General features: G+C 37.2%; 1 protein-coding gene across 1 annotated transcript in view; it reads right to left on the reverse strand.

The window, feature by feature from the left end:
* Positions 1-19,661, reverse strand: part of FBXO3 (F-box protein 3) — a 49,554-nt gene that overhangs the window by 4,094 nt on the left and 25,799 nt on the right. Inside the window, exons 5-10 of the mRNA XM_006864878.1 lie at positions 17,604-17,808; positions 16,028-16,073; positions 13,633-13,717; positions 12,276-12,398; positions 10,589-10,704; positions 5,477-5,667 (exon numbers count right to left, since the gene is read on the reverse strand). Coding sequence (XP_006864940.1) covers positions 5,477-5,667; positions 10,589-10,704; positions 12,276-12,398; positions 13,633-13,717; positions 16,028-16,073; positions 17,604-17,808 — 766 coding nt within the window. The remainder of the gene's footprint in view (positions 1-5,476; positions 5,668-10,588; positions 10,705-12,275; positions 12,399-13,632; positions 13,718-16,027; positions 16,074-17,603; positions 17,809-19,661) is intronic.

Genomic DNA, 19,661 nt, shown 5'->3' on the forward strand with positions numbered 1-19,661 from the left:
TCCTTCAATGCACCTTGGACTTCCTCCTTCAGTATCATTGGCTCTTGATCATATGCTACCTCTTGAAATGGTTGAACATTAACCATTTCCCTTTGGTACAGTGACTGTGTATTCCCTCCATCTTCTCTTGATACTTTCTCCATCATTCAATAATTTGTCCAGTGAATCTTTCAATAATGAAAATCGAGGCTTGAATTTTTTCTTCAGTTTCCCCAGCTTGAGAAAGCTGAGTGTGTTCTTCCTTTTTGGTTTTCTGATTTCAGATCTTTGCATCATACTAGGAATTATTTAATATTTGATACAGAGCTTCGATCAAAATGACTCAGGGAGTCCTGGAGTGGTGCCATAGGATAAGCATTGGACTGCTAACCACTAGGTCGGTGGTTCAAACCCATCAAAAACAGTCTCAGAAATCCTATACAGGGTCACTATGAGTTGGAACCAACTACACAGCAAGTATCAACTGGGGACTTGGTGTGATGCTGGGATAAGCACTGGACAGCTAACTATAAAGTTGGCAGTTCAAACCCAGCAGCCACACCTTGGAAACCCTATAGAGGAGCCCTGGTGGTGAAGGGGGTTATGTGTTGGACTGCTAACCACAAGATCCATGGTTCAAACCCATGGCTGCTCTGTGGGAGGAGGATGCTTTTGACTCTCATAGAGATTTGCAGCCTCAAAACCCTAAGGAGTTCGACTCTACCTTATAGAGTCACTTTGAATGAGAATTAACTCCACGGCAGTGTGAACCATGAAGATGCCTCATTTCTATCTAACTACTACTGGTAGCCTCCCAGAGCTGACTAGTAGTAGGAATGTTTTAAATTCCTGTCTCTAACAACATATAAGGGATTTTCAAAAAGTTCACGGAAAATATGTATTATAAGAAAACTAAACATGGAGTTAAAACAATTTTTGCACTAAAATAAACTTGTACTAAGTTGTTATAACAGTGTCTGAACAGTGTTGAGTTTGAGGAAGTAGGAAGGATAAGACGTCAGTTTGAAAAGAGCCCCTGTCAGTGCAACACGAATTCTGAAAAACCTGAAGCAAGAACAGAAATCCAATTTACAGTGACGTGTGGGTGGAAGAATGGTGAAATCACTGATGCTTTATGAAATTTGCGGGGACAATACCCTAAAGAATCAGCAGTTTACAAATGAATCGTTTGTTTTTAAGACGGGATGAAATGGTGTTGAAGATGAAGCCTGCAGTGGCAGACCACCTACATCAATTTGCAAGAAGCCAATTTTATTGGGACCCTAACTGAAGAGAACCCCAAATTAACTGCAGAAACATGAGCCAACTTCACGACTATTTCAATTGATTTAGCTTATACAATTTTAATGGAAAAGTTAATATTGAGTAAACTTTTTACTACCTGGGTGCCAAAACTGTTGCACCCAACCAGCTGTAGTCAAAAGCAGAGATTTCTATGAAAATTTAAAACAAGTATGCTCAAGATTCTGAAGTATTTCTTAGAAGAAATGTAACAGGAACATTCTCCTGAATTCTGTACCAGTCAGAGCTTATCTACGACATTCTGTTCATTTCTGGGCAACATAGTTTTGGAGCGACACTGATAAACTGAAACATGTCTAAAGAAAGTGACCCAAGTGTAGAAAACAGGAAGAAATGAAATAATTAGGCACTGAGCTATAGCTGAGAAGTTAATGGAGAGGAAGAGAGCAGCTGGATATTGATCTTCAAATAATGAAAGAGCTGTCAGTCAAGTGAAAAGGTGATGCTTATTCTGCACAGATAACAGTGATGTAAGCCGAGGGTTGGGAGAGTGTTTCTATAAAGGACTAGCTAGTAGAGAGATGAAACATGGCTTTCTCAATATAATCCTGAAGAAAAAGCAGTGATTGTCAGGAGGTAGAAGTTGTTCAGTCAAAGCAAAAGCAGATCAGTCAAGAGCAAAGGTCAAGGCAACAGTTTTGGGGGATGCTCAAGACATTTTGCTTGTTGACTTTCTGGAAGAATAACATCTGCATATTGTAAGAGTGTTTTAAGAAAAGTTGCTAAAGCTTTAGCAGAAAAATGCCCAGGTAAGCTTTACCAGAGTCCTTCTGCATCATGTCAAAGTGCCTGCTCACTCCTCTCACTTCCTTTTACCAGAAAGTCAATGAGAACCCTTTAGGCATCCAACTTACAGACCTGATTTGGCTCCTTCTGACATCTTTTTGTTTCCTAATCCTAAAAAAGGCGTCCTGATGTGGCGCTGTAGGATGAGCACTGGACCATAGTCCCAGTGTGTAAACTTACCAGCTGCTCCTTGGAAACCCTATACAAGGGTCACTATGAGTCAGAACCGACTCCATGGCACTTAACAATAATCCTAAAAAACCTTTACAAGGCAACTATTTTTCTTCAGTTAATAATATAAATAAGATTGTATTGACATGGCTAAATTCCTAGACCATCAGTTCTTTAGGAATGAACTAAATGGCTGATGTCATTGCTTACAAAGGTGTCTTGAACTTGATGGAATTTAATGTTGAGAAATAAAACTTGTATTTAAAATTTTTATATTCTAATTCCATTTTTTCACAACATTTTTAAAGACCCCTTATTTTTCTAGCAGAGGAATCTTATGGGCAAAGGATGAAAAAAATCAAGTTAAATATGTCTGAATAAAATGATTTAAAAAATACAAATTCCTGGGCCACAACTCTACATTTCCTTATTTTTTTTGACTATTTCAGGGCTACCATACAAACTAGACTGCATACTCAAAACAAACAGAAATCTGAATAAATTTTTTGTGGGGTAGACGTCGTCAACAGATTATAAAATTTATATGGAAAAGTAAAAGAGCCAGAATAATTTCAAAAAGAAGAAAAAAGTTCTTAGTCTTGCAATATCTCATTTCAAGGATTATTATAAAGTTATAGTAAAAAACAAAACACCAGAGTGGCATTTGTGTTGTTGTTGTTGTTAAGTGCTGTCAAGTAGGTTCCAGCTCATAGTGACCCTTATATAGGGTTTCTGAGAAGCGACTGGTGGGCTTGAACTTCTGACCTTGAAGTAAGCAGTCCAGTGCTTATTGTACAGTGACTACCCCCAAGATACACAGATGTAGATCAATGTAACAATATAGTCCAAAAGTAGACCCACACATACATGGTCAATTGATTTGCAATAAAAAATACTTAAGTAATTTAGTTTAAAAGGAATTTAGAAAAACAGTCTTATCAACAAAAAAAAAATGGAATGTATTGTTTTTGAAAAGGATGAATGAAATAGATCACAGACTTACATGAAAAAGCTAAAACTATACAACTGTGCAAAAGAAAACATAGGAAAATGTCTTATAACTTTCTGGTAGGAAAAGGTTTTTTAGACAGTCCATAAAAAACAAAATTTGATTTATTGGACTCATTAAAATAAAAAATTAATATGTTCTTTAAAAGACACCATTAAGAAAATGAAAAGCTACGGTGTAGACTGGGAGAAAATATTCACAATATATACATTTAATAGGGATTTATTTGTACCTAGAATATATATATTAAAAAACTTAAAATGCAGTAAGACAATGAGTCAATTTGTTGAATAAGCAAAAAACTCAAATGAAACACTTCACAGAAGAAGATAAAATGGTCAACAAGCACAAACTGAATGAATGAAAAAAAGTTTTGTTGAGTATTTAAAAATTCTGAGTTCACGATTTTACATGTTTAGGAGGGTTAAAACCTGGCAAAATAATAGTCACTGCTGGGGGGGAAAAATCACACTGGGTTTTTTAAATTAGTCAAGTCAGCATAAACCAAAGGCATAGTCTATCTACCACCAAAGAAAATCAAATGACACATTAACAAAAACACAGCATGGAAGAACATTCTCCTGAATTCTGTACTAGTCAGACCTCACATATGGCATTATGTTCATGACAGAGCAACATAGTTTTAGAGGGACACTGATAAACTGAAACATGTCTAAAGAGAGTAACCAGAGTGTAGAAAACAGGAAGAACTGAAATAATTAGGCACTGAGCTATAGCTGAGAAGTTAATGGAGAGGAAGAGAGAAGCTTGGTATTGATCTTCAAATAATGAAAGAGCAGTCAAGTGAAAAAGTCATGCTTATTTTGCGTAGATAACACAATGATCTAACCTGGGAGTTTGCATATTTTTTCTTAAAGCACCAGATAGTATTTTTGACTTTGTGAGCAATTACAGTCTCTGTTACAACAACTCAACTCTGTTACTGTAGTACAAAAGCAGCCAAAGACAATATGAAAACAAATGAGCATGGTGTGTTCCAATAAAACTTTATTTACAAAAGCAGTCAGCAGGGTGGATTTTGACCATGGGCCATGGTTTGTGGACCCCTGGTTTAAACCAACAGACAAAGTTAGAGAGGTGGATTTTGGTTCAACATAAGAAACAAGTTTTTAATAGAGCTAGTCAAAAATGGAGAACTATTATAGGAAGTAGAAAATTTCCCAGTACTGGATATATACAACAGGCCACATTCCTCCACTGGGAGGGAAGCTAAACTTCCCTTACTGAGCCCAGACATACCACAAGTATAATGGCCTAAAGAGACATCATCATCCTTCTCTTGCCATACTGAAGTTGGGGATGTGTCAGTTCTGCGTCACATTAGAATCATGTCCATCTTCCCAAACTTAGTTTACACCCATCCATCAGGGTCATCCCAGGAGCCAGAGGATATTTTCCAAACATTCAACGACTACTTCTCAATTGTATTCTAAGTATAAAAATCAATATTTTATTCCTATTGTATAATTAGAGACTCATAATTCTGATAATTTTATAGCCCATAGATTGGGCTCTACTATTCAACAACAAAAATAAAATACATATTAAAAAACAAAACAAAACAAGACAAAAAAAAGTCTGAGGTTTACTGCTATACCATCATAAGGTAACTAAAAACGAGCATTTACAAACATTCTTTCTTGAATTAAGAAATGAACTCGAGAAAGAATGTTAAAAGTATAAGTCTACCCACTAAATCATCTTTATAAGGATCTCCAAAGAATATTTATATTATTTTACTGAATTGGGAGTTCTAGCAAGTGAAGACACTTTAAGAAATTGTTTCCTTAATGAAATGAGACAGATCTGATTCTAACCGGTTATTTAAGTGAAGTGCTTCTTATGCTACAGTTTTGGGAACAGTAGGAAAGATGGCAATTCTTTAAAAAAAACAACAGAGTTGCTCTGGTTGAAGGTTCACCTCCCTGAACATATTCACTTGGTCCCCCAAGATACTTTCTCAGAATCTCCCATCCAATATTAACCAGGCTCAACCCTGCTTAGCTACTAAGATCAGGTGAGACTGGGTATGTTCAAGGTGGTATGGCCGTAGACACTTCTCGGAATCTCTAGTGTTCTCTGGAACATCATTCATAAACCACTTGTCTGCTCAATCAACAAAGACCCTCTGTAGAGTTAATCTTACAAAGTCACGTAAATGAGCTTCCAGAGGAAACCTTAACTTACCAATCGGGCTATAGACACCCTAAATGTCGGACATGCCATATGGAATCGGGGAATGGCAACATTAAAGATCTTTTCTTTAAAGTAAAGAAAATGGAAGGTATAGTATCCTTCCATATATCCTGATGTTGTAGAGAACGTAGTACAACTTGTATATTCATATACCCGACCTGGGCTGATGATTGGAAATTCACCTGTAGAGACAAAGTATAAAATTCAGGTTTTTTTCATTACAGTAAAAAGTATATGTCCTCTACAAGATTATGTAAACTATGTAAAATACATGCCCTGCTTATAAAAACAGAACTTTAAAAATGCAAATTTAATAAAAAGTTAACAATGATGGGATTGTTGTTGTTTAGGTGCCATAGAGCTGGTTCTGACTCAGTGACCCAGTATAGGGTTTCCGAGGAGCAGCAGATGGGGTTGAACCATCAGTCCTGTGGTTTGCAGTCAAGAGCTTATCCTACAGTGCCATACCAGGATTGAGTAATTTATTCCTCTTTATTTTTTTGTATTCCCAATATTTCAACATCATAGGGGGTTGTTGTTCTTGTTAAGTGACATTGAGTCAGTACTGACCCATAGCGACCTTATGCACAGCAGAACAAAACACTGCCCGATCCTGGGCCAACCTCACAACTGTTGCCATGCTTGAGTCCACTGATGCTGCCACTTGGCCAATCCATTTCATTGGGGGTCTTCCTCTTTTTCTCTGACCGTCCACCTTACCAAACATGATATCCTTCTCCAGCAACTGGTCCCTCCTGACAATATGGCCAAAGTATGAGAGACGAAGTTTGGCCACGTTGGCCTCCAAGGAGCATTCTGGCTGCATTTCTTCCAAAACGATCTATTGGTTCTTTTGGCAGCCCATGGCATTTTCAATATTCTCCTCCAACATCACAATTCAAAAGCATCAATTCTTCTACGGTCTTCCTTATTCACTGTCCAGCTTTTGCATGCATATGAGGTTATTGAAAATACCATGGCTTGGGTCAGGCGCCACTTAGTCCTCAAGCTGACATATTTGCTATTCAACACTTTAAAAAGGTCTTGTGCAGCAGATTTGCCTAATGCGATACGTTGTTTGTTTCTTGACTGCTGCTTCCATGAGTGTTGATAGTTGATCCAAGAAGAATGAAGTCCTTGACAACTTCAATCTTTTTTCCATTGATAAGAATGTTGTTTATTGGTTCAGTGGTGAGGATTTTTGTTATCTTTTGTAAAGAAAACAAAAATCATAGGGGGTAAAATGAGTTTAAAAAAAGGCGGGGTTCACTTTCTTTTGCAAAGTGCTTTGAGGCAGTGAAGACATCATCTTTTAGACATTACTACTAGTTAAAATGTAGATAAGGGTAATCTAAATATTTAAAAGTAGCAAAAGACTAAGACATAAAGTTCTAAACATATATCACATATATCACAATACAGCAATCAGTCACAGGGAAAGTCCAATACACCAAATGACAGGAAAAGGATTACACTGTAATACAATTTAGGAATACTGGAAGTTGTCAAAAATGAATGGAATACATAAATCCTAGGCATTAGTGAGCTGAAATAGACTGGTATTGGTCATTTTGAATCTGACAACTACAAAGTTTACTATGCTTAGAATGACAAATTGAAGAGGAATGGTATATCATTCATCATCAAAAAGACCATTTCAAGATCCATCTTGAAGTACAACGCTGCCTGTGATAGGACAATATCCATACACCCACAACAAAGAACAATTAATACAACTATTATTCAAATTTATGCACCAATCACTAATGTGAGGGATGATATAATTGAAGAATTCTACCAACTTCTTCAGTCTGAAATTGATCAAACATACAATTAAGATGTATTTTATCTTTATTGAAATGTAAGTATCAAACATGCAATTAGGATAGTTATAGGTGACTGGAATGCAAAGGTTGGAAACAAAGAGAAAGGATCAGTCATTGGAAAATAAGGCCTTGGTGACAGAAACAATGCTGGAGATTGCATGACAGAATTTTGCAAGATCAATGAATGACATGTTCATTGCAAATACCTTTTTTAAACAACATAAATGATTACACACACAGACCTCATCAGATGGGAAACACAGGGATCAAACTATCTATAGCCATGGAAGAGATGGTGGAGAACCTCAAAATCATCAGCCAAAACAAGGCCAGCGTCAGACTATGGAACAGACCATTAACTGCTCATATGCAAGTTTAAGCTAAAGCTGAAGAAAATTAAAATAAGTCCATGAGAGACAAAATATTCCAACTGAATTTAATGATCATCTGAAGAACAAGTTTGATGCATTAGACACTAAAGACTGAAGATCAGAAGAGTTGTGGGATGACGTCAAGAACACCATACACAAAGAAAGTAAAAAACCATTAAGAAGACAAGAAAGAAGGAAAAGACCAGAATGGATGTCAGAAAAGACTCTGAAAGTTGCTCTCCAGTGTAGACATGCTAACGTAAATGAAAGAAATGAAGAGGCAAAAGAGCTGAACAGAAAATTTCAAAGGTCATCTAGAGAAGGCAAAGTCAAATATTATAACAAAATGTGCAAATGACCTGAAGTTAGAAAACGAAAGGGGAAGAACATGCTCAACATTTCTCAAGCTGAAGGAACTGAAGAAAAAATTCAAGTCTCGACTTGCAATATTGAAGGATTTTATAGGCAAAATACTGAATGATATAGAAAGCATCATTGGAGAAGATGTAAGGAATACACAGTCACTGTACAAAAAAGAGATGGTTGATGTTCAACCATTTCAAGAGGTAGCAGATGATAAGAGCCAATGGTACTGAAGGAAGAAGTTCAAGTTGCATGAAGCCATTGGCAAAGAACATGACTTTGGGAATTGATGGAATACAAATTGAAACCTTTCAACAAATTGATGTGCCACTGTAGGCACTCAGTCATCTATGCCAAGAAACTTGGAAGTGAGCTACCTGTCCAACTGATGGGGAGAGATCCATATTTGTGCCCATTCCAAAGATGGGTGGACCCAATGGAATGCAGAAATCATTGGACAATTATCATTAATATCGCATGCAAGTAAAATTCTGCTAAAGAGAATTAAAAAACGGCTGCAACACTGACAGGAAACTGTCAGAGGTTCAAGCTTGACTCAGATGAGGATATGGAACAAAGGGTATCATTGCTGACATCAGATGGATCTTGGCTGAAAGCTGAGAACACCAGAAAGATGTTTCCCTATGTTTTATTAACTACACAAAGCCTTTTGATTGTGGGGATCACGACAAGCTATGGACAACATTGTAGAGAATGAGTATTTTGGAACACATAATTGTGCTTATGAAGAACCTGTACATTTGCGCTCATGAGGAACCTGTACATAGACCAACAGGCAGCTGTTCAAACAGATCAAGTAAACACTGAATGCTTTAAAATTAGGAAAGGTGTGTGCCAGGGTATTCTTTCACCATAAACTTTTTCAATCTGTATGCTGAGCAAATAATCTGAGAAGCTAGATTATGTGAAGAAAAATGTGACATCAACAACCTGCATCATGCAAATGACACAACCTTGCTTGCTGAAAGCGAAGAGGACTTATAATACTTACTGACGAAGAGCAAAAACCACAGCCTTCAGTATGAGATGCACCTTAATGAAAAGAAAACAAAAATCCTCACCACTGGACCAATAAATAACATCAAGGTAAGTGGAGAAAAGACTATGAAGTTGTCAAAGACTTCATTTTGCTTGGATCAACCATCAACACTCATGGAAGCAGCAGTCAAGAAATCAAATGATGTACTGCATTAGGCAAATCGCTTGCAAAAGACCTCTTTAAAATGTTCAAGAGCGAAGCTGTCAATTTGAGAATTGAGGTGTGCCTGACCCAAGCCATAGTGTTTCCAATATTCTCATATGCATGTGAAATTTGGACAATGAATAAAGAAGATCATAAAAGAATTGAGGTATTTGAGTTATGGCATTGGAGGAGAATATTAAAGTACCATGGACTGCCAAAAGAACAAACCAATCTGTGTTAGAAGAAGTATAGCCAGAATGCTCCTTAGAACTCAATATGGCCAGGCTTTGCTTCTCATACTTGCGACATATTATCAGGAGGGACCAATTCCTGGAGAAGACATCAGGCTTGGTAAAGTGGAGGGTCAATGAAAAAGAGAAAGAGCTCCAAGGAGATGTAGTGGTACATGAGCTCAAGTGTGGCAGTGATGATGAGGTTGACGTAAGACCGCAGTGTTCCATTCTGTTGTGCATGAGGTTGCTAACAGTTGGTATGGATTCAATGGCACCTAACAACAACAGATCCTCAAATTAACACACAAACATGTAGAACATGAGTCTATTAAACGGAATTCTGTGTATGCTTACGACTGATAACAGAAGTGCATAGCTTAAATATTATGTTATTTTCCTGAAGTACACAATCAAAAACTCAAAAAATGTGACGGTTTAGAAACTTAAGATTATCACAATTTTAAAAAGCTGAATGCCAATGGTAACTAGAGCTAAAGATGACTGAAATATGTAAGCAATAAATATCCATGCTATTAATTTTAACATTTACCTCCTAACATCATAAAAGTAACCAATATGAAATTCATTTTCTCTTATTTGCTCTGTATCTTCTAACTCCCTACAGAATATGATAATGAATAATTAGCCGGACTGAGAAAATAAAGAACACAAGAAGAAAGCCAGGAGGCTAGGTGACCAACAAAATGTAAAATCAATTCTTGAATAATTGAGCTTGATATTATTTTAGAAATATTAATGTTTTAGGGAACAAACTGGCAGGATAATGACTTTGTAGGATAAGCACTGAACTGCTAGCTGCTCAAACCCACCAATTGTTCAGACCCTCCAGAGGGTCGCTGTGAGTCACAACCAACTCAATGACACTAAACAATAGCAACATCAACAATATCTTATTTAAAACATTTACTATAGCTAGGTGACACCCAGAATCTATGATACCTTTCACATTGTAGAATCTTACTACTAAAATGATGCAATCTTATCTATGAACTGAATCACACATTCTTCATGCTGAGTGACCCATATGTACTCTCTGAAACTTTGTAGAAGTAATTGATGTAAAGCCTCAATCTTGGGTTACATACCAACGACTCCAGGTCCTTGAACTTCTTCGACATCACCTTTAGCATTTGTTATTCTCCAGTAGCGACTGTCCAACTGACAAGCCTTCTCAGGAAGTGCATCCTTGGACATTTCAATCCTGGAGAAGACACAGAGGTGGTGAAAACACAAAGCTGACCTTTTGTTCTCTTTAAGAGTCTCAGTATTCAGGCTAATCACGTTCCAAAGGAAAGTAACAAACCCAAACCCAGAGCCTATGTTAACTGTCTATTCCTATAATTTTTCAAAGATATTAGCTTATACAGCTTGATCCCCCAGAGGAATGCTTTCAGTTAATTTTGTGCAATCAAATTTCAGTGAGGAGCAACAATAGAAAGGGCAACATTAAAAACACAAATACAATGGTCACAAAAATCTTTTGCTATTCAAACAAAGACCAAACTTATAAACTCTTTCTAGAATACAATACCATGGAAAAATTTCTAAAGACCTATATTCTTTTCATTACAAGACTATACAACCGATTTTCCTTTTTCACACTAAGTGCTGGAAAGCTCAAAGTAAAATGCCACCTTGACTCAATTTCCCAGTATTGTTAACCCTTGAACAAAATAAGTTTAAACTGTGTGGATACACTTGTACAAAGATTGTTTTAAGAATGCCGTATGATGACAATAATTTCCACATGTGCAGTTTGTCTTTCTAGGAAATTATGCATCACAGCAAAAAAGTGATCTCTCATGGTTCTTGTGTATTGTTCATGCTGTTTAGTGCCATACCATAATTTCTGAATAAATCACGGGCTCCATGCAGGCTGCCCCTAGTGGTATTGAAAGTGCTCCCAAGAAGCAGAGAAAAATCATGGCATTACAAGAAAAAGGTGAATTGTCTGATATGTACTACAGACTGATGGCAGTGGGTTTGGTTTGGGGAGGTACTGGTTGAGGTCTGCCTGCCATTTCAAGATAAAGAAACCCAGCATAAGGACTGTTGTTAAACAAGAAATGAAAATTCATGAAGCAGATATTTCTAGCCTAAAACATTTCAAGTATGTGTAAGAGAATGTATGTTTCACAATATATGAGGGGGCTTCAAAAAGTTTGTGGACAAATGGAATTAAAAGAGAATGGATTTTTTTCCCACAAACTTTTTGAAGCCCTGTGTATACATATAACACATTATAAAATATATAAGGATATATTTTAAGAAAAAGTTTCCTTAATCCCTTGGAACAATGATTTGTCTTTGTGTTATAGCACAGAAAACTTCTAATTAAGGAGAATTTAAAATACCTGCATTTTAAACCAAATCCAATGTTTAAAACCATGTTTAACATACAGGAAGCAATGAAAAGCTTTTTAGTGAAATAAATATAGACAGGCCAGATGAAATTTAAAATACATGGTTTTCTCCTGGGCAATTTGGTAGCTCTTAGAATACATTATAACTCTAATATACAGCTTTAACTGTACCTAGAAATTGCACTTGGCACAATACTTCCTACATAGGATATCTGCAATAAATAACTTAAAGGTTAATGTATACTCAAGGTACTTTCAGATAATATATTGTAAAAAAAATCCTGCCACCCTTCTGCCTCCAAACTTTAGCAAGAAGCTGCCTTTCAAAATGTGCTTCATATATCATGTCACACACCCGTTGGCTATACCCCACTAATAACTGAAGGGTGATCCCCTTTAAAACGCTCACCTGATTCGGTATGTGAAGAAATAGTGGGGAGGATGTACAGAGCTAAGTTCTGGTAGAAACGATGTGGAAACCGAAACTGTAATATCCCCAGTTGTTGCAACACACTCTGGATCATGTACATACCTAAATTAAGACAATTTTTAACATTTTTAATCCACTAATTTCAATTCTATAAAAGATATAAAGATACAATGTAAAACAGCTTAAACTTTAAGATAAAAAACTTGAAACACATTATGTTCTAGACTTTAAAGGTACAGTCATTATTGATCTTAGAGAAGAACTAGAAATTATAAACTAACTAGAAAACTTTGGCATCGCTGGATCGATAATGGCAGTCTGAGGTTTACTATTACTGGTTCAAAATTAGTTTGGAAACTGGGACAAGCATTTTACAGAGGTATGGAAACTTTTGTGACTCCATGAAAACTCAATCATACCCAATAAATGTGACTCTGACTCATAAAAATGTTAGTATATTGCTCTTAGAGAATTTGTTGTAGTTAAGTGCCATTGAGTCAGTTCTGACTCATAGTGATCCTGTATAAGGTTTCCAAAGAACAGCTGGTAGGTCTGAACCATCAATCTTGAGGTTAGCAGTCCAGTTCTTACCCTACAGTGCTACATTAGGACTTCTCTTAGAGAACTGTTAAGTGTCATTGAGTCAGTTCTGACTGTGTGGATAGGGCTTCCAAGGAGCAGCTGGTGAGTTTGAACTGTGGGCCTGTGGTTTGAAGTCCTGTGTTAATCCTACAGTGCCACATCAGAAGTCCTATTAGAGAACAGGAATTGACAATTATCTATTGTTCCTGTAAATCCAGCCATTGTGAATACCATCTACAATTCCTGAATATTGTAACTAATGTTGTTAAGTGCCGTCGAGTTGGTTCCAACCCATAGGAACTCTGTATAGTGTTTCCTAGGAGCAGCTAGTGAGCTTGAACTGCCAACCTTATAGTTCAAACTGACTTTGCAGTCCAGTGCATAACCCACAGTGCCAAAACATATTCTGTTTAGAGATTATTAATAATTTTTACCAGAAGTTAATGGCAACTAACTTGCTTCTCACAGTAAATCTATAAATTAGCAAACAATCCCCCTTCCCCTCACCATATAAACTTAGTTTCTATAGAGCCGTAACTTCTAAATCAAAATCTGTTTGTGTTTTTTTTTCTGGATTATTCAAGGTAAGAAAAATGCTAGTTGCTCCTTTAAAAGTGAGGATAAAATAGCAAGATATAAGATACTGAGTGTTGGGTTCTGTTATTATTATCCTTCTTAGGAAACTTCATCTCATAATCTAGGACATTTTTCTGATTCACAATCATCTTCATCTAAAAAGCTACAAGTGAAATACCTGAAAATTTGGTCTCTGATGATAGGGAAGCCACCTGATACAACGTTGCTGACATAAGAGGTAAACCAGTCAGTAAAAGTAGCACCTATAAACCAAGAAGGAAAAAAAAAAAAAGAAGAAAAATTGTTTTGTAAAATACAGAAAACAATTTATAATTTTCTTCTACTTAAGATGTGAAATCAAACCTGGAAACATTTATGGATACAAATATTAATCCTTTATCTGGTCAATTCCTAGTCTCAATTCTGTCTATATTATTCCCTTGGGATTTAGCTGTTAAACAAAAGGTTGAATGTTCAAATCCACCCTGAGGTGTGTTGGTCTAGTTACCTACTTCAGAAAAATCAGTCAATGAAAACCCTATGGAACACATTTCTATTTTTACACATATGGGTCACCACAAGCCAAAATCAACCTAATGGAAACTGAGGAGGAAGAGATCACACAAATCAGGGCGAGCTGAAAAGTTAGGTCTAAGTTTAAGAACTTTTTATAGTTTGCTATGGTAACTTTTTCTTATAGTATACCACAGACCTAGAACAAGTCACAACAGGGAATAAATGGAGGATTACTATTGTGGTCAAGATTCCAATTTGTTGTTGTTGTTGTTAGGTGCCATCGAGTCGTCACCGACTCATAGTGACCCTATGCACAGCAGAACGAAACAATGTCCGATCCTGGGCCAACCTCACTACTATTGCCACACTTGAGTCCATCGATGATGCCACTTGGCCAATCCATCTCGTTGGGGGTCTTCCTCTTTTTCTCTGACCCTCCATTTTACCAAACATGATATATCCTTCTCCAGCGACTGGTCCCTCCTGACAATATGTCCAAAGTATGAGAAACAAAGTTTGGCCATCTTGGCCTCCAAGGAGCATTCTGGCTGCACTTCTTCCAAAACAAATCTATTGGTTCTTTTGGCAGCCCATGGCACTTTTTGTATTCTCCTCCAACACCACATTTCACAGGCATCAATTCTTCTTATTCATTGTCCAGCCTTCGCATCCATATGAGGTTACTGACAATACCATGGCTTGGGTCAAGCGCATCTTAATCCTCAAGCTGACATCTTTGCTCTTCAACACTTTAAAAAGTTCCTGTGCAGCAGATTTGCCCAATGCAATACATCGTCTGATCTCTTGACTACTGCTTCCGTGAGTGTTGATAGTTAATTCCAATTAGGTGATATTAATTAACAGACCCTTTAACCTGCAAGGCACCTTACTATCAATATCTGGGGATGTTTAATATATGGCACCAATGCCTTCAAAAAACAGAATGGGGTGTAAAGAAAGCTTCTCTAAGTGAGCAAAATAAGAATGAAGGGGTATGCTGCATTTACATGCAAACTGAAGAGTTCTCACAAACCTCTAAGAAATGCCTCTTTTTAAGGCAAAAAAAAAAAAAAAAAAGAGATGTGTCAGAGAGCTTATGAAGCATATAGTTTATACTGGTCTCTAAATCTGATAGATAGAAAAAGCACAGGCAGATTAAGGGAACTGTAATAGTTAAGGATTTGTGTCAACTTGACTGGGCCAGGATTCTCAATGGTTTGGGAGCTGAGATGTAGCTACTTTCCCTTGATGGGATTTGCTGTAATAAACCAATACGAGGACTAAGGGTGGGAGCCATGGTGTAGGGCTATAGGATACGTACTGGATTGCTAATTGCAAGGTCCGGATTCACACCCACCAGTCAGTTCTGGAACTGACAGTACTTAACAACCCCCTTAATCCCACCACCATTCTGATCTGATTTATGGAAGTCCCCAAGGCTGTGGCATGCAACACCTTTTCTCTTACAAGTGATAAAAGGAGAGAGACTTGAGCAGAGGGGGGACCTACAACCACCAAGACAGAAGTGCTGGGAGAGTGGGAGTGGGGTGTGTCCTTTGGACCTGGGGTCGCTGCACTGTGAAGCTCCGAGATCCAGAGAAAGACTGAAGCCCAAATACATGGAAAACTCCTACAGATGTTGAAAGGAGACAAGGACCTTTCTCCCGAGCTGGTACTCTGAATTTAGACTTCCAGCCTTCTAAACTGGGAGCGACTACATTTCTGTCTCTTGCAGTCATCTACATGTGCTGTTTCTGCGACAGCAGCATTAGATAACTAAGACAGAAACACATATCCACTCGAGGCAGTTCTAAACATTTCACTCTTCTACATCCTAAGAGCATGAGATTGCCAAGGGCAAAGCTTTTATTATACCCGAATAGAAATTAAATTCAAACAAAATATAAGTGCTGTTCCAATGAGAGCCTAGACGTATTACTTTAACAAAAACAAACAAGTCTTAAATTGCTAGTTGCTCAAGTAGCTGAAAAAGGTTTTTACCAATTTAATTTTTTTTGACCAGGAAGAAAAAAGGCAAAGACTTTTTTTTCCCCTACCTATAATAAACATGTCGATAGCAGCTGGATTCCGAGCTATTTGGTCCTAGGAGAAAAAAAGAATGTCATAATTCATAATAACATATTTGTCCTAATTTCTCAATGTTCCTTATTTGTATCCTTAAATGAGACAAAAACAAAAATAGCTTAAGTACTCCAACCAATACTCGCAAATTCTTCACATTTTCCTGTTCCTGTTCTTAAGATTTTTTTACTTGGGCTCTCATTATAAAGCTCTCATTATAACTTTATTTTAACTCTTGAAATAATATATAAAAATTTAATAAAACGTTAAAATAGAGTTATTAACTATTACAATAAACTGAAAAATTCTCCTTCAGGAAAACAATTAGGAAGTTACAGTAAAAAGATTCCTGGCTTATTATCCTAGAAGAAGGGACTTTGGATTTAGAGCCCAGGAATCTGAAAAAGTCCAGGTTAGTCAAACCAGCAACCACCCTGCCAAGCTTAAAAATGTGCCAAGTCAAAAATGAGGTAAAAGATGTGGAAATGCTTAGAAAATAGAATTACATGTCTCAAATAAGGGATAATAAAAATTCAGTTTTTAATCTATAATCCTCTTTTGAGTCACAAGTTGAAAGCTAGGCAGAAATGAAAGTGGAAGCTCTAAGAGTCACCAAGAACAGCTGAAGAAAAAAATGAAACTGAATACCATATCTTCTACTATAAACTGTAACACCCTCTCCTATAATGAACTACATTTTTAGAAAACGAAAATACCTACTGGAGAGAGAATTTTAAAAGTTTTCACTGTACTCAGGATTTGAATCAAAGAATGTTCCTACTCTAAATTTTAAAAAAATTTAGAAAAGTAGATTGTTGCTGTTGTTAAGTGTTGCAAGTCAGTTCCAACTCATAGCAACCCTGTATAGTGTTTCCGAGGAGCAGTTGATGAGTTTGAACCTCCAACCTTCCGGTTCAAACCAACCTTGCAGTCCAGTGCTTTATCCTACAGTGCCACCCCAAGACTCCGAAAAGTATATTACAGCTAATTATTTCAACAAAAGATTCCTCATTAGTTTTCCTTAAGCTTAAAAAAAACAAAATTAACGCAAATCACAGCTTTCCCTCTGTATCTACTATAGTTTGCACTGTTTGTTCATTGGTAAACATTTCTTTAGGCATTTATTTTATGCCAAGTCAGAATATTAACCCTCTAGTTAGTGGAGTCCTGGTGTGGTGCTGTAGCATAAGAACTGGACTGCTAAATACAAGGTTGGTGGTTCAAACCTACCAGCTACTCTTTAGAAACCCTAGCAGGTCATTATCAGTCAGAACTGGCTCGATTGCACTTAATGACAACAAGTTATGTAGGTAGGAACCTAGTGGCTGTGTAGGTTAAGCACTGGACTGTGAATGCAAGGTCAGCTGTTTGAGCCCACCTTGGGTCGTTATGAGTCAGAAACTCACATAACATCAAAAAGTTGGGTAGGCTTGTGATAAACTGCATAATGTTTTATCTTCATTCTACTCCCCTGAAACTATCTAATGCACACATATTAATATACCATCAGAGCATATCTTAAAGCCACATTTGAACACACTTTCTACTTACTGGACATTGGTAGAAAACTTCATTTTTGTTTCGGCCTTCTGCAGCTTCCACTGCTATGTACTGACTCAAACCAGTGTGTATGCAAAAAGTTAAAGGGAGACAATATTTCAGGCCCTGTCTCTGCTGGAATCCTCCGGCAGCTGTATCAACGTCTAACAAGTCCTCAGAACGATAGTGATTAGACAGCGCCATGCTTCCCAACAACCTGAAGAGAACAGAGTCAAACATTTAACACATTGTCGCACCAAACAAACAGCTGTGCTTTTGAAAAATACCAGTGCTACTGTTTTGATGAACAATAATTTCACAATGTCAGCTTCACAAGTATTGACAGCATGCCAATTCTAAACCAGGAACACCACAAATACTATACTTTCTAGCTATTCAATCCAAACTCTTCTGAATGAAAAAGATATTGATTTAAAAATCTAAATTTCAGCCTCCTGAGAAAAAATACAGCTTTATTGCTCTCAAGTATATAAACTAATCTAGCTTGCCATAATACGTTTTTCCATATAGGTAGTGTAATTAGCTTAATATTTAAAGATCATTCTCTCTGGAACCTTTATTTTAACACAACCTTCAGCTTACCCTACTCTTGTCAGGGGAGTCCTGGTATGGCACTGTAGGATAACTACTGGACTGCTAACCACAAAGTTGACAGTTCAAACTCACCAGCTGCTCCTTGGACGCCCTAAATAGGGCTGCTATAAGTCAGGACTGATTTGACGGCACTTAAGCGTCCAAATTTTCATAAATTCTGAATGCCTGGGGTTTTAACTCACCTCACTGTTTATACATGATAGCAACAGTCTCAAGGTTTACCTGTCTCCAGGTTTCCTATCCTAAGTCTCAATGCTTGGGCTAGGTATACATAAAAATCCTTGTGTTGAAGTTTACACCCTGTTTTCTAGGTTAGTTTTAAGCCAAGTCTTAACAAACGTCTCTCCTACTTATTCTTGAAATATGAAAATTCTTTAACTTTGTCAAGCTTCAGTTAGGAAAAAAAAAGTTAATAATTTAGGCCCATCTGACTCTAACTGACTTCTATCTCTGATGATACTAAATGTGTGATTTCTGACTACTGCTATGTAATCAAAATATGGTCTCTCTGGCATTCTCTGTACTCACTTGATTTTGATCTTAAGTGATAGCAGCCTCTCATAAGATTCTTCCCACATAAAGAAATTCCAAGTACCAATAAGACCAATGCAAAGCTCTCCCTAAATTCTTATTGTTGTTGTTGTTAAGTGCTGTCGAGCAGTTCCAACCATAGCAACCCTGTGTAAAGTGTTTCCGAGGAGAAGCTGATGAGCTTGAACCGCTGACCTTGCAGTTCAAATGGCTTTGCAGTCTGGCACGTGAACCCACAGCACCACACCAAGACTCTGCATTCTATAAATGCAATGTCTCTCAAATAGTTTAATTTCATAAGTACAAAAGGCACAGACCCACTCAGAGCATTCCACTTTAAAAGTTGTAAGCAAATATGATAGCTAACTATATGGCCTGCGTGTACCAAAAGGCTCCACAATGAATATTTCATCTTTCAGAGATGAGTTGAAAAAGACTAGTCAATTATAGGCTATGCTCGAATGTGACAAAACTCTAATTTCTTTAGTTCAAATTATTGCTTTTAATGTGTGTGATATATACAATCTCCATCAAGCCTCCTAAAACAATTTATCTCACCTATAACAGGATAATACTTCAAGAGTTCTCAACAGTTTTAGTTAACATTCATTTACACATCTATCCTGGCAATTCCCAAGTTACAAACCAGATCCTAAATGTATGTGTCTTTAAGTGAAATTTGTATACAAGTCAGACCACATTCATATAGTTCTTATTTAGCCTTGTTGTTGTTGTCAGGTGCCATCGAGTCAGAACCAACTCAAAGCGAACCCATCACAGCAGAATGAAACAATGTCCGATCCTGGGCCAACCTCACTACCGCCGACACACTTGACGCCATCAATGATGCCACCTGGCCAATCCATCTCGTTGGGGGGTCTTCCTCTTTTTCTCTGACCCTCCATCTTACCCAGCATGACATCC

This window comes from Chrysochloris asiatica, unplaced genomic scaffold (genome assembly GCF_000296735.1).
Source record: "Chrysochloris asiatica unplaced genomic scaffold, ChrAsi1.0 scaffold00072, whole genome shotgun sequence".
NCBI classification, from domain to species: domain Eukaryota; kingdom Metazoa; phylum Chordata; class Mammalia; order Afrosoricida; family Chrysochloridae; genus Chrysochloris; species Chrysochloris asiatica.